At 31.1% G+C, this 14,937-nt stretch overlaps 2 protein-coding genes across 3 annotated transcripts in view; one reads left to right on the top strand and one right to left on the bottom strand.

The window, feature by feature from the left end:
- The window catches only part of LOC127725860 (high-affinity choline transporter 1-like), a 92,998-nt gene that overhangs the window by 12,092 nt on the left and 65,969 nt on the right, over nt 1-14,937 (top strand). The window contains exon 8 of one of the 2 annotated variants that reach the window (XM_052233195.1): nt 198-1,276. The exons of the other annotated variant lie outside the window; for it this stretch is intronic. Within the exon in view, the coding sequence (XP_052089155.1) occupies nt 198-797 (600 nt within the window). The 3' untranslated portion in view covers nt 798-1,276. Of the gene's footprint in view, nt 1-197; nt 1,277-14,937 lie in introns of those variants that run through there. 2 annotated transcript variants of the gene reach the window in all.
- Nucleotides 1,673-11,412, bottom strand: LOC127725856 (uncharacterized). Its single transcript, XM_052233185.1, has 9 exons — nt 10,879-11,412; nt 9,715-9,820; nt 9,001-9,134; nt 8,618-8,727; nt 7,971-8,171; nt 5,814-7,350; nt 4,975-5,159; nt 2,885-3,308; nt 1,673-2,396 (listed from the first exon to the last, which is right to left on the bottom strand). The coding sequence occupies exons 1-9, from the start codon at nt 11,327-11,329 to the stop codon at nt 2,329-2,331; spliced, it is 3,216 nt and encodes a 1,071-aa protein (XP_052089145.1). The 5' UTR covers nt 11,330-11,412; the 3' UTR covers nt 1,673-2,328.

The following is a 14,937-nucleotide window of genomic DNA, read 5'->3' as shown; positions in this document are numbered from 1 at the left end:
AGTTGAAAAACTAAAAAGGACCTAGAAATAATAGTAAAATCTATCTAATGTCAGCTTGGCCCCATGGATATATAAAATGATTAAAAGTGACTTTTGTTAACGTCTTTTATTTGAGGTTTACTTAAAGCTGTTAACCAGGGTAGCATTTACATTTAGCGTCACTTACTTAATATTAATTTTCGTACTTATCTTTTCAGGCTTCCGAACGTGAACTGACATGGGTGTTAAGAATTGCAATTTTTGGAGTTGGTGTCGTCGCTACAGTGATAGCAATAACTGTTGGTTCAATATATGAATTGTGGTTCTTGTGCTCAGATTTTGTGTATGTCATGTTATATCCACAACTTACATGTGTTGTGTATTTCACTGGTACAAACACATACGGATCTCTAGCCGGATTTATTATTGGACTCTTCTTTCGGCTAGCAGGGGGCGATAATCTTTTAAACTTCAAACCTTTGATCAGATATCCATGGTATCTTGAAGACTCCAACACGCAACTTTTCCCATACAAAACATTTTCAATGCTCCTTACATTTGTATCTATATTTACAGTATCTTATTCAGCAAATTTTCTTTTCAAAAGAGGCATTTTACGTAAGCAATATGATGTATTTAGGTGCATTGTTAACTTACCAGAGAAGAAGCCTAGTAAAATCTTTCATCCGGCACAAGAATTGAATGTAGAAATGTCAAGTAAAGAGACTGTCACAACGTTTTCAGAGAGTACATATGATGTTCCGCCACCTTATACGGAAGCTTCTTCAAATCGAGAGACTCTTCAAACGAAACTTTGATAGTAAAATCTTATTGAAGTGCAAATAGTTTATTTGCATACGAAGTTTTGGATGTAACAGCTGAAGTAGAAATACCTATAACAATGCACATATGTAAAAAATAAAAAGAGATACATGTATTTAACTAAAAACGTCTTTGAATTGGTAAACAATACGTTCAAGGTAAGAAGCTATAATTATTATATACTAATTGTGGTTATATTGATTGATGTACTTATATTCATTTACCAGAAAAAGGGGAGGATTTTTGGCACTATGTTGTGTTCATGCATTCGACGGTTCCAGTTCTTTATTGTTGAAAGATAATTTAAATTAAATTTGCATCAAATGTACATAACAATTATACTTCCGGAAACACACTGATTATCTTCTGATTGGTATACAGTGCATGTTTGTTATGTCAATGTTTATATCTATTTCAGCGATGCTCCTTTTGTACTGCATTGGTTTTATACTAAATAAAATTAGTTAGTTAGTTAGTTAGTTTTTTCCTACTTCTTTAAAATTAAGCTAAGCAATGTCGAAAATTTTTTAATATTTATGACAAAAAAACTTAAAATTATTGCACAAAAGGTGACAAAAGTTTAGGCTGTTTATAACTGAGCAATTTGTGGAGAGTAATTGTGTCTGCCCGATGATCCACTAGTTAAGGGAACACAAGCTCCTCTGAAGAGGCTAACTAACTTTCAAATATATACAACGAATGTCGGTATGTTTCATACAATGAATACAGTTTGTATTGTCTATCATCGTTAAGACGATTAATTTTGTTTGAATGTCTTAATTAACATATTAGATTTTATTTTTTACAATGCTACTGCACCATTTCATTCTTCAATATGGCAATAACTATTAACTTCAATAAGCAGGCAAGGTAGTAAATCATACGTTTAATTGTATAAATAATAATAAACAATGCAAATTGACTAGTGCTGTATAAAAACAAAATTGAAAAGACAACCAAGTAACAAAAATATACCACTAAGATACCACTACATCCCTCTCAAAAAACGTCAGCTAGTTTCTATCTGGAAGAATATTTGTCCAATTAAGAGTTGATAAAAGATTCATTTTCTCAATTTTCTCAATCAAATGCTAAGTAAATATTTGTTAAATTAAAAGTTGACAAAAGATTCATTTTTCTAAATCAAATGCTAAGCACAATAAAATATATACATAAATAAAAGAAAATTTGGTTATACTTCACACGACAGCAGTCAAACGTCCCAAAAACCAAGTATTGTCGTTGTACACCAAATGAATCATCTGCCACATAAGTATGTCACAAGTATTGTGATTTGGGAAAGTGACTATGGCAAACATTGCTTTCAAAGAACTATAAATTCTACTTTCAAGACACTTCTATACATTTGTGTACATAGATTTATTCACTTAGATAATTTTATCATTTTAAACGTATCTAGATGTATAAAAGTCAACATCGTTTTCTAGTTGTTTAAGTTTGAATCAACCTGTATTCATTATCATACAGTGAATTCCAGATTCTTGTCCGAATTCGTTACTATCAATATTAGAAAGAAGTATCTGAACTACAACGTCGTTTTCTTTTCGTCTCTTTTCCGTCTTTTTTAGTATTTTCTGAAAAATAGAAAACATGACATCAATGTATCCAGCCACTTACTTTCATACCATAAAGAATCAATCAAATGAAAGCTTTAAAAAAAATACTATATTCTGAACAAATCTTTAATTACAATTTCTAAAATTCGTATGTATATATTGAAATCTTCTGGAACGCTCGAACCTGTTTTAGAAAAAATAAAAACCCGACCAAAAGTAATCACCTTACAAGGTACATTTCTGTTATACTATTTTGTATGAATTAATTCCGTGTTTCAGTCAATAAGAATAAGCCTGTTCTTAGCCAAGGTAACCATGTTTGTGACTAGTAATAATTCTTCGGACTATGGCCCTAAATAAATTTTCTGGTAATTTTACACCATTTGTTCTAACAGGGAGACAACATTCCAAGAAAGACGGAGGTCACGTGTTACTAAAAATTAACGTTTTTATCAAATGATCTACAAATGTGTATCATAATTTTTAAAGGATTCCTGGTACCGCACCTGTTTGTTTTTCTTGTTTACAATGGTTTATGCAATAAGTAACCAATTCCATATCATCTGAAGAATGATACATCTCTTTTAAGCTCGATATGACACCATGTATACAGTCTTTGTGATATTGCTTGTGTGCAATGGAGATCAACTCTTGGAAGAACGTCTCATCGTTTTCGTCATTTATTGTTTCATCACTGATGTTATTTAATACGATTGGAAGAACGTCATCAAATTCTTCGTCAGTCAAAGGTTCGCTTTCCTTTGCATTAGTCACCCATTGTTTAACAGCTGTTTTGGTTTGATCGTCTAAAACCTGCAGTAATTTATCTTCGCCCAATAGTTCAAGCACGTTTTTATATCGTTTTTGAAATTTCACTTCTCGTCTTGAGTTTTTCTTCCATGCCGATTCCCTTTTACCTGACTCACACTCCTGAAAGTAAATTAAGTACTCAGTTATAAATAACTTTGAACATGTTTGAAAATTGCGTGTTAAATGATATCATGCAACAACAATTATTATGATATTTCTTCTTTGTCTATACAATATTCCATGGACATCCGATGATTACACACTGTTATAAAAGAGAAAGCCAAAGAGAATAAAACGACAACAACTGATTAACGTACTCGCTTGGGACAGGAACATAAATGATGTGACGAAGTTAAACATGTTTTAAGCGCTCAACCCTCCCTTAACCTTGGATAATGGTGTAACAGCACAGCATAAGAACAAACTGTAAAAATCAGCTGGAAAGGATACCCATCGTCGCCAAGAAACACCACACACAATTTAACAAATATACCAAAACAAAAACCAACAAAGTACCGATCTAAGAGAAATCGCAGTTACTGGTTAGGGTTAGGGATAGGGTTAGGCGCACAAAATTTTAATCCTGATATATATGATGAGTTTATTTACTGAAAGCTAGTTCAAAGCCAATTTCATCTATAAACAAACCATTTTCCCCAGACTAAAATATCAATCATCAACGGATTTAGTGAAATGGCGTTATAAACAAGTCTGAGAAAAGCATGAGGATGTATATGACCATAAGTGTTTAATAATGTATAATAATACATATTTAGTTATGGTTTGATTTGAATAAAACAAAACCAATGTTAGTACCGATAAAGACAGTATTCAAAGATATTGGTGTTAAATTGATTACCTTTAAAAATATATTTTGTTTTCAAAGAATCACTACGTTTATATTATAGGTACAGCCAAACTTATAAAACCAGATTTTTGTATCTATGAAAGAATGTAGTAAAGGTTTTGTGTAATTGGTTCATAAGTAATTACGTGATTTTCTAGTGCTATTACAAGTATCTTGTGTCAGATTGGTAATTTTTTTTAAACTGCTAGATGAAAAACCCTTTAAATGTTTGATTGGTTTATTATATGTTTAAGCGTTGACCGAAGCAAATTTTGTTTGAAGCGCTTCATACTAAAAATGTGCGCACGTTCAACGCTTTTACACTCCTTAAAACATTACAAAATAAAACCCATTCAATTCTTTTAATTACATTTTTATGCTACAAAAATGAAATTACGTGTTGATTCAAGTCTTTCGCTAGCTTTTCTATGGTTTGTTTTAATATCGCCACGGAGAGCGCACGTAGTCATAGATGCTGCATTTTATACGGAAATAAAATATAAGTTTTGAATGCACCCCTGGCTGTTATTTATCGACACATACGTTTACCTAGTATTATGATAACCGTTACCATGTATATGAAAAAAGTTAAATCACAAAAATACTGAACTCCGAGGAAAATTCAAAACAAGTCCCTAATCAAATGGCAAAAACAAAAGCACAAACACATCAAACGAATGGACAACAACTGTCATATTCCTGACTTGGTACAGGCATTTTCTTATGTAGAAAATGGTGGATTGAACCTGGTTTTATTTACATTTACATTACCTTGTATAAACATTTGAATTGACGTTACCTTGTATACACCTTTGAATTGACGTTACCTTGTATACACCTTGGAATTGACATTACCTTGTATAAACCTTTAAATTGACGTTACATTGTATAAACCTTTGAATTGACGTTACCTTGTATACAACTTTGAATTGACGTTACCTTGTATAGACCTTTGAATTTATTGACTGATTCAGCAGGTACATTAAGATCATTGAGAAGCCAGATATGGTTAGACTTTATCGCTTCGTATTCCTCGGTATATCCAGTAAGTCCACAGTCGTAAATAAGATCTGCTATACTATCGTACAATACCCGGGAAAACTCTAAATGTTCTTTTCCAACACCTATTAAAACAAAATAAAGTCAGGGAGTTAAGAAATAATGTTTTGTTTCAATTAAAATTATATTATATCATTGATTATAAGGCTCAGTTACAAGAAGCTATATTTTATGGTGGAATTAGTATAGTTCGCCACTAGGAAGGATTAACCGTTACTAGAAAGACTAATATTAAAATATTTCCAGTTTTTTTCTTCAATTTTGTCTACATTTACAGAGGTACATATCACAGCCTTATATGAGGTAATTGGATGGTTATACTAAATATGATATATACATTTCAAAAATTTTAATTATTTACAAGTGTGTGTTTTTGTGACGATAACGTATATTTTTCCAAAATATAAAATTAAGGTAAAATCAAAATATGATATCTAATATATATTTTCATAGACTTAAGAATTTCGATTTTAATAAATCTTAGTTCTTCATAATATTTGCTGAGTGAACTGATTGATTTTTGTATTTTCATGGCTGCCGAAGACATAATGGATGAATTATAAATGTCATTTATATATTTACGAAAAAACAAAGATGTGAGGTTATACCTATGCGGCTTCGACCCAAAAACACATAAGATTTGAGATTTAATATTTGTTCGGTCTCTTTGTGCATTATCATTTCAATACGTTTCATTATAGAAATTATGTACAACATACCTTGGAGACCATTGTTTATTTGATATTGACCTTGTAGAAGGCATGTTTTACCAATTAGATGTAAAGCAAGGGTTATGTTTGAATGAGGCATTGTTTCTATGTCCATGTGTATTCCTAGTGCTGTTTTAAAATCTGCCAATGCACTGTTGAAATCTTTGAACTCCAAGTAAACTTTACCTCGTTTCTGTAGTTCAAATGCATATGTGCTAAATTTTTCATGTCCCATTGTTTGTCTAAGTCTAATGGCTTTTTGGGAAAATTTCATCGCTTCTAAAAATTGTTGCTGTGCAAATTCTAGTTTATCATTTAACATTTTACGACCACATTGAAAGAAGCATGCACCAATATTGGAAATGAATAATGCCATGTTCTGACTTCTGGCCTTGCAGGTCTTTTTAGTCATTAATGCAAACGCTTTGATGAAACAGTGGAATGCTTCCATGATTCGTTTCTCTCTTAGTAAAAGGCATCCCAATAGGTTGAATACTTTTGAGCGCAATGTTTTAAAGGATTTTACTACCCATTTTATACCTTCAATCTCAGCGTCAGTTAGTATATAGATGGCTGTATAAACGGCTTTATATCCATAATCAAACTCATCAAATCGGTAATAAATTCTACCTTTTAGAAACATTAAAATGGCGATAACTGATATTAGCTCCCCTGCAGTATGTTCAGAAGAAATACTTTTTAAAATCTTGGCCTGATCATTTACCGAATTAATTACTTCCTTATTGTCCATATCCAAATCCAATTCTGCGTTCTCTAACCACCAAAAACATGCACTCAATTTGTCTGTATCCTTTTCTGATCTTTTCCGAAGATATTCGATTAACTCGGCCTTCTTTTTATCATTTAGAATTAGATCTGCTACTTCGGAAATCTGTTTATTTTGTTTGATAGTTCTTGATCCATTAGAAGGGTCTTTTTTCAGATATTTACAGAAATTTAAAAAATGGGCTTCGTTTTGTACGAATATGTATTGAGCTTTCTTGTAGTCTATTTCTAGCGTGTTTTCGTATTGTTCAATTTTATCTTGCATCCATTTCATGAATTCACGAACAGCTTCTTTAAAAATTGAAGTCATTTCAGCCTTCTTTGAAGCTTCTTTCAAAAAATTAGAAACCATTGGATGCAATGAAAAACTTGTTTCCTCAGATGAGTTAGTTGAACCTACTGTGTGGATTTCTATCAGATGATGAGCTTTTAAGTTCATGATTTTAATCTGAAGGGATAGTGTGTCTAATGCACCAGTTATTGTCATAACAGCTTTCATGTTGAATCGACAAGTTTTGAAAACATGCAATTGAACTAGAATTATTTGGTGCTCTTGTTTCATTTGCAGAAAGGTTTGTTCAATACACGAGTTGGACTTCAAACGGTCGGTTAATGGCATCACACAAGATCGCATATTTCCAAGCATATCCGGTAAACTGCCCTCATTGTTTCTCAGTGTGTCACAAATGGTATGAATAAGAAGAGGATTGAAGCCACATGATGACATAAGTTTTTGAAGGTGATTAGAAGTTATCTGTTTCTGAAAACATTGTATATAAATAAACATTACAAAATACTTCATAAAAAATTGTTCTTTAATTTGATTTAAGCACTGTTCTTTGCATTTACAAATGAACATTTTTACTAATGAGAATCTAGATCACAAAAAGGGGTTGAAAAAGTCTTTCAAGAGCATTAACTCCTACAAGAAATGTAATGACAGTTATTCTTCATTTTCTATAGTTTTGCAAAATTGGGTAAAATAGTAATTTTAGTGCAATAACTCTTATAAGCAGTCGACTCACATTTTCGGATATATAGACCTATTTGTAGATTTTGTTTTACTGTTTACAGTTTTCTTTTTCTTCTATAGTTCCACGAAAAATGTTAAAAGGGGTAAAAATCATCATGCAATGGCAATAATTCCAATATGGAGTCGACTAAATATTTTGGCCTTTTTAACAAATTTGTAGTCCACGCCCTGCTGATCAGTTTTGTTATTTAATCTATCTCTGTCTATTCTCTATTTATAAGAATTTTCAAAATAATAGGCAAAAACACAAAAAATGGTCACAATCTTTATTTAAGGGCAACAACTTGAAAACAACTTTAACCTGTCCCATTCTATTAAAACTATTTCTATTTCCTGCTTTAACATACTTGTATTTCTCTTGGTAATAATGAGCTAACAAGTTTCGAACAGTCGTCGTAACCAAGTGTTTCTAATTCTCTCTCTAGGCATAACCCATCAAATCGATCCAGTTCTGTTGGTGAACTTTTGAAGAAATTTGTTATAGTTTCATATACCCCGATTTCTTTCTCTGACATTAGTTTTTTTCTTGATGTTATAAGAAGTTTAATCTGTGAGTATGAATAAATAGAGATGTAAATACTTTCATGAAAAAATTTAAATTGCTGTTCATTTGTATCTTATCATCGTTAATCGTAAATGTTTGAAAATTTCATCCGTACACAGTTAAATATTTTCATCTGTTGAATGTGTTTATCTGTCTGTCTGTTTGTAAATTCTTTTAGGTCAGCTAATTTCAATCGATTTGTAAATTAAAGATGTGCAAGAATATTATTTAAACTTAATTTTGATGTAAGTGATACTAAGGATTTTACCTTCCTCTTTTAAATTGTTGCAAAAATTAAATAGTCTCCGTTTCATCCGATGAAAACACTTGCATTTAAGTAAACGATTGCTAAGATTATTTAAGAAAAAAAAAATCCCTTCCACAATTAATCTATTTTTTTTATCCATCATGGATGTAAATGATTATGTACAAGAAAACGCAACGAATTACCTTGTTTTCTGTGTTATTATTCAGAAGTATCATAAGTTGCTCCAGAAATTTGAGTAATTCATCCCAGTCTCTGTGAATGTCATCAATATTATCCAGTAGTAATAATGTGTCTAAAAATAAATCAATTTATCAAAAATATAGTTTCACAGCAAATCTTTTATTGAACTAGAGACTTCTGCAACATTGATAAGATCAGTTTGAACTTTTAAAATATAGTTAATGTGCAAAATCATTCACAATACACTGAAGAGTTTTATTTCTTTTGGAGATACCACTTTCAAAGCGAAATGTGATAATGTTATCACTTATTTGATTTACATTATAATAAAAAAAAAAATACAGAATTATACAGAATATGTTACACACGTGACGACGTAATGTACCTTGCTTGATTTCACTCTGATCTTCAAGAACTGAAAATAATTTTGATTTAATCCTGTCTACATTTTCATCAAAGCATGTATGACCAAACTCTATTAGGATTTGTCTTATGAACTGCAACAATGAAGTAAGTTCCCTGAAACGAGAAAACACAATCTACTTAAAACTTCATAAAAGGAAAGTTGCCAACCATTCGAAACTGACTTAAACAGTAACATGATAAATAAACAAACCCCAAAAGTACAACCCTTACTGTCATATGATACGAATATTCTACTCTTTCAGGGTATTGAAGGTATTGTTTATGTACATTTTGTAGATAGATTCCAATCCATAAAGGCAATTCAACAGTACACGTTTTGATTTTTGGTTAAATAACCAAAATGAAACTGACAAAACGATGACTTACATTCTTGATAATTTATATATGATTATCCCAATGAAATATATTAAAAAATAGCATCTTGATTGAAGAAAAATATACTATCGTATTAAAAAGATTGATAATGTAATTATTACTTTTACCTGAAGTATACATAACCCAATAAACTATGGTTAAATTTACCGACGATTTAGGATACATCTCAGTTGTGAGTGTCATCATATATTTTTCTTGATATTTTTGGGTAAAATTTTAAATGTATGTTAGGGAATATATTTTATTACAAAATTCATTAGTAAGGTAGTATGGAAATGTTCGATGATAGTATATGTACCTGAAGTCAATCTTTTTAAATGACCATTTTCGTTTCTGAAGTTTACGCCCAATGTGTTCAGCTAGTGTTGTTTTGCCATTACCTCCCATTCCACACAAACAAACACCTGTAATTAAATATGAGCGAAGAAACAGCTTTCTAAACATATTCTAAGCCAAAAGTTGGAAATCTAATGACACACATTGTAGCTCTTTTTTGACATATTCTCCATTAGGGCGCTACTGATTACAAGGTTGCCAGAAACTAGTAATAACGATTGATTGACTATTGTTTCTTAAAGTACATTAACAAATATTGCATGCTTCTCCATGGCGGAACACATTTTAAACAATTTTTGCAAAATTTAGATTCTTTAAAGTGGTTCGACCGGAATGAAAGGCTAGAATTTCGACTGCCATTCGAAAATGAGGGTCTTAAAGATAGGGTACAGAAATTTAATTTGCAACAGGCCAAATACAAACCTCTCAAAGAGTTGGTGCAAGTCTTTTCAAATAGAGCGTAAACCTATCTCAACATGATGCATCGGATGTAACGTCCCCATTCCGACCGGACGTGGCTGCGTATTTATACACCCCGCACAACCAATCGGATGCCCCACTTTTGCTTGGGTTTTAATGCCAGACGGGATCCAAGGAATGCCTATATTTCTTTACCCCATCAACCCTTGTACTTAATCAAAACGAAAATAAATAAAAATCAGAGTTTTCAAATGTGTGTTAACCTTTCCGGAGGGAGTTGGAACATATTTTTTTTATGATTTCTCAATTCATCAACGGAGAATCTAAGAAAGGTATGTTAGAAATCAACTCAGTACCAAAGCACTTCCTACATAGCTGATGGTAGTCTCTGGACTAACAGTCAACCAGAGGCAGTATAGACCAAGTGCTACAAAATGAAAATAACAATTCATAATTGTGGTCAATTAGAAGCGCTCAATGAGGCAAAATCATTAAAACTTTAAAACATTGCACAAATTGTTTTTGAGGCTAACTTTGTTTTACCAACAACACTACACGTAATATCAATTACGATTCTGGTTTTGTAAAGTGCTCGACTAAACCATTGTACAAGATGTGTGTGTTGCAGTAGTATTATAAGACAATGCATAAGAGACAGAATCTGTGTGTCTTTAAGTTTGGTGAATAATCGTTTTACTTGTCTTACCTATATAATTGGTGTTACTACAGTCTCTCAGATCTTTGGAAAATACTTTCATTACTGACTCAATATCCTTCACTCTGCCAAAAAAATGTCTTATTTCATATTCTTTATCACATTTCAATTCATCCATACAAACTTGAAGTGTTTGTTTGTATTTTTTTAACTTGTCTGCTACATTGGTTGTTCCAGAATCAATATGAAGGTTAAGTGATTCCGTTGTAAGTATAAGAGCTTGGAGAACATCTTCTTCTGTTGTACGTGCCCGCATTGCATTGATACTGCCAATTACGTCATCACCGTCTTTATAAAATGGACTGTTTTTCTTCCATTCTTGACAAAACTCCTCATCTACTAACAGATGTTCTTTGAGTTCATGCATGGCTATATCGACTGGACTCAAAGTTGATTTTTCGGCTCCAATACATGGTTTTCCAGATGTTGGGTTAGTATCCATACTGACAATTGTCCAGTATTAAAATCAGACCAGAATTTACTTTCCCGTTACCTTTTTTCCATCCGGGTATTTTATGTATTGAGGTCAACCTATTTATATTTGATAAAGTTTAAAAACTTGAAATGTTCTTGTTATTTAACAAATATAATACATGTATATACTGAATAGTGATAAGAATAAAAACTACATCGAATGGCTTATCGATCTATTTATCTGTGCAATATCGAGTTGAATTAATATTTTAAATGAAGACTCCGATAAAGTTTGATAGGCTCGATCGCTATTGTTTTTTTGTTTTTTGTTTTTTCTTATTTTGTTTGTTCTGGTAAAGGGGGAGGGAGTGGTGTTACTTTTTTTATAATACTATATTGAACGAAAATTCATATATGCTTTAATGTCATTTTTTTAATAGTACTTTGTCCTGTTGTTGCGAATCACAAATTGATTATCCTCATTTAATGATACAGAAATGAGACCATCCCATTTGCATGTAGAGAAACATAAATAATCTATTATTGTGAAGTTGACATCGTTTCCGCTAACTGTCATTTTACACCGGAAATTATATCATTTTAAACATTTGTAAACATTTAAAGAGCATTGAGATACCAAAATATCCAAAAGGTTTTGTCAAAGATAATCTAATCTTGGGATAGAAAATCCTGAGTAATTCGAAAAATTCCAAGTTTTGTTAACAGTTAATTCATAATTATGACCATACCAATGATAATTCATGTCAACATACACATGAAGATAAACAATCGGTAATTACCATGCGTAAACGTACGTAAATACTTTGAGAACAATTATATCTTACCAAAACTAAAATACATTGTGTTTAAGGTTTCTCAATTTTTCTAAGGAATTTGCTTTAATTATAAAATTATATTTCAAGTCCGTGTTTCAAAAAGTTTCATAAAAAACTTAGAACTGTCATATCTTACCTATTTTGACATTAATCCGCTTACCCTTTCGACAAATCCTGTCTCGCTTATATTGGAGTTCATACAATTCCTCGGTTGTTTTCAATTGGTTTATTTATTGTAAAAGAATGATCACTCATGAATCCCTTAAAAGTATGAATATATGTACTTATCATTTTTTATTTCATTTGACGTTTTGGTTTGTTCAGTTCTGAGTTATTCATCTAAATTTTTCACCGCCTCGCGAAATGGAATATCCAATTACTGATTTGTTTTATATGCATTTGCCTACGCATATTTCAGGGATTAACAGAATTAAGAATTAAGGCAACACTACTGTACCGATATTTTTATCTCATAAATCGATTAAGAAGGTACATCAAGGAAACAAACAAAACTGAAAGAAAAGTACGACGACAGGATACAGCGTCTCCTTTCATGCATGTATCTTCCACACTCAATCAAAATGCCTCAATCGGGAATAGGAAACACTCGGTAAAATTACAGATTACACGGCTATTCTGCTATCTAAAGATATTAGACTATGAAAAAATGTTGCTAGTGAGTTAAGACACTGACAAATTGTATCGGTCAACCAATTTGTGATGGTGGTCGTACTATTTATGTACTGTCGATTTTAGATGTTCTTCCTTATAACTTGGTTGGAGCAGTTTTTGTACAAGGAGCACACCATTTCTTATCAAGTCCATAGTATGAACATGCACGAGAGCGTAACGTTCAATTGAAATAGAGAGGATGGTATTGCTACTAGATTCTGAGAAATGGAAAGTTGACAATTGCAAAGCCAAAATTATCATATTTGTCATAGATTCTAGTTTGAAGTCGTCCATCTGTGTCAATATCGAAGAAAAAAATCAAGATATGAAACAAACCATCTAGTTTTGGTTGTTTCCTTAATTAATCACAAGTTCACTGGTATATAAGATGCAAACACTCGCTGAAGTTACAGGTCATCATCAGTAGAAATATTTTTTTCATATAATTTTGAAATGATTATATATTTTTTATTCTTAGTTTATCGTTGTCTTAAACTTTGCCTTTATTAAATAGAATGCACTTATCTTTTTATTTTGGTATTTGATTTTGGTTAAAAGGTGTCGTACTACAAATTCAAAACCTAATCCATTAATCATTTTATTTCAATTTTTACAACTGTCTCCATATTTTGCATAAATGATATATAACAAAACAAAAATTAGTAGATAGCATATAACTGCACCAACCACCAATTACACCGGACTTCTCTGAAAAGAAAGATGCAAAACAAAGATAAGCGGGCACTACAACAACTAGTCCACATTGTCTAACTTGTTTCACCTGTAAAAATTAACAAAAACATCACAGTTGTCAACTTTGACATATTTTTCAGCTGGTGAACGGTTATGAGTGGTGAACGGTTATGAGGTAGACAATAAGGCTGAACAAAATGACTTAACTCTAAATATCATAACAATAAATCTAGTTACCCAGAATGTCTTTTTTTTTCCAAAAAAAACCTGCCTAATCAATATGTCAGTAGTGAGTTGAGACACATACTCATCGTATCGATAAACCAATTCGTAACGGTGCCATAAAACTTATGTAGTGTCGGTTTCGATTGTTCTGCCATATAACTCTGTTATGGAAGTTTTTGTGTAAGAAGCAAACTCCTGTTAACGAAGTCCTTAACGTGTGAACATGCACAAGCGAAACGTATTACTTTCGATATGTATATGAGTAAAGTCTGTTAAATTCTATAATTGGTTTTGAATATTCATCGGATCTTTAGAATACTGTTTTGTGCTTATCTGGGCCCATTAAATTAAAACAAAAAAAAAAATCAAATCACAATTCCATATTTTAAAGATCTTTAGTCAATTAAATTTTTTTTTAACTACCTTGGTTATTTATGTCACACTGTCAAAGCCACAGTGAATAAAAACCGAAAGTAAAGGAATATTTCTTCATCGGATGAAATAAAAGAATTCACAGATGGATGATAAATAAAGAAGGGAATGAAGTGTGAAAACAATACATCCAATTGATGTTCACCTTTTGAACAAGTAAGAAAATGCGAAATACTCTAATTATTTTATTGCTAGCAAATAACATTATTAATGCACTGCATACTATATTTTCATTTTACATCAGACGTATATACATAATACAGCAAAGTCATATCAAAACAAGTAAACTGTTGTTCTCAATGCACCCTGTATATGAAGAAAAACATTGTGTTCGAAGTTATCTGAATTTGGCAAACAACCTTTGTAAATGTCAAACATTCATTTAGGATATTTGTAAGGAGACAATTGATATAATTATATAGATAGCAAGTGATTTATTTTAATCATTTATGGCATGGTATTGGTTGCAAAAATTTGATATTTTTCATTTAAATGCAATATTTTTCATTTAATTGGTATATTTTTTCATTTATATGCAATATTTTTTTATTTATATGCAACATTTTTTCATTTGTATGGTATATTTTTTCATTTAAATGGTATATTTTTTCATTTATATGCAATATTTTTTATTTTAATGGTATAATTTTTCATTTATATGGTATATTTTTTCATTTAAATGCAATATTTTTTATTCAAATGGTATAATTTTTCATTCAAATGGTATAATTTTTTATTCAAATGGTATAATTTGTCATTCAAATGCAATATTTTTTAT

The sequence above is a fragment of the Mytilus californianus genome, unplaced genomic scaffold, assembly GCF_021869535.1.
Source record: "Mytilus californianus isolate M0D057914Y unplaced genomic scaffold, xbMytCali1.0.p SCAF_15, whole genome shotgun sequence".
NCBI lineage: Eukaryota > Metazoa > Mollusca > Bivalvia > Mytilida > Mytilidae > Mytilus > Mytilus californianus.
Note: the sequence above shows the minus strand (reverse complement) of the source record. Positions and strands in the feature narration are given on the sequence as shown.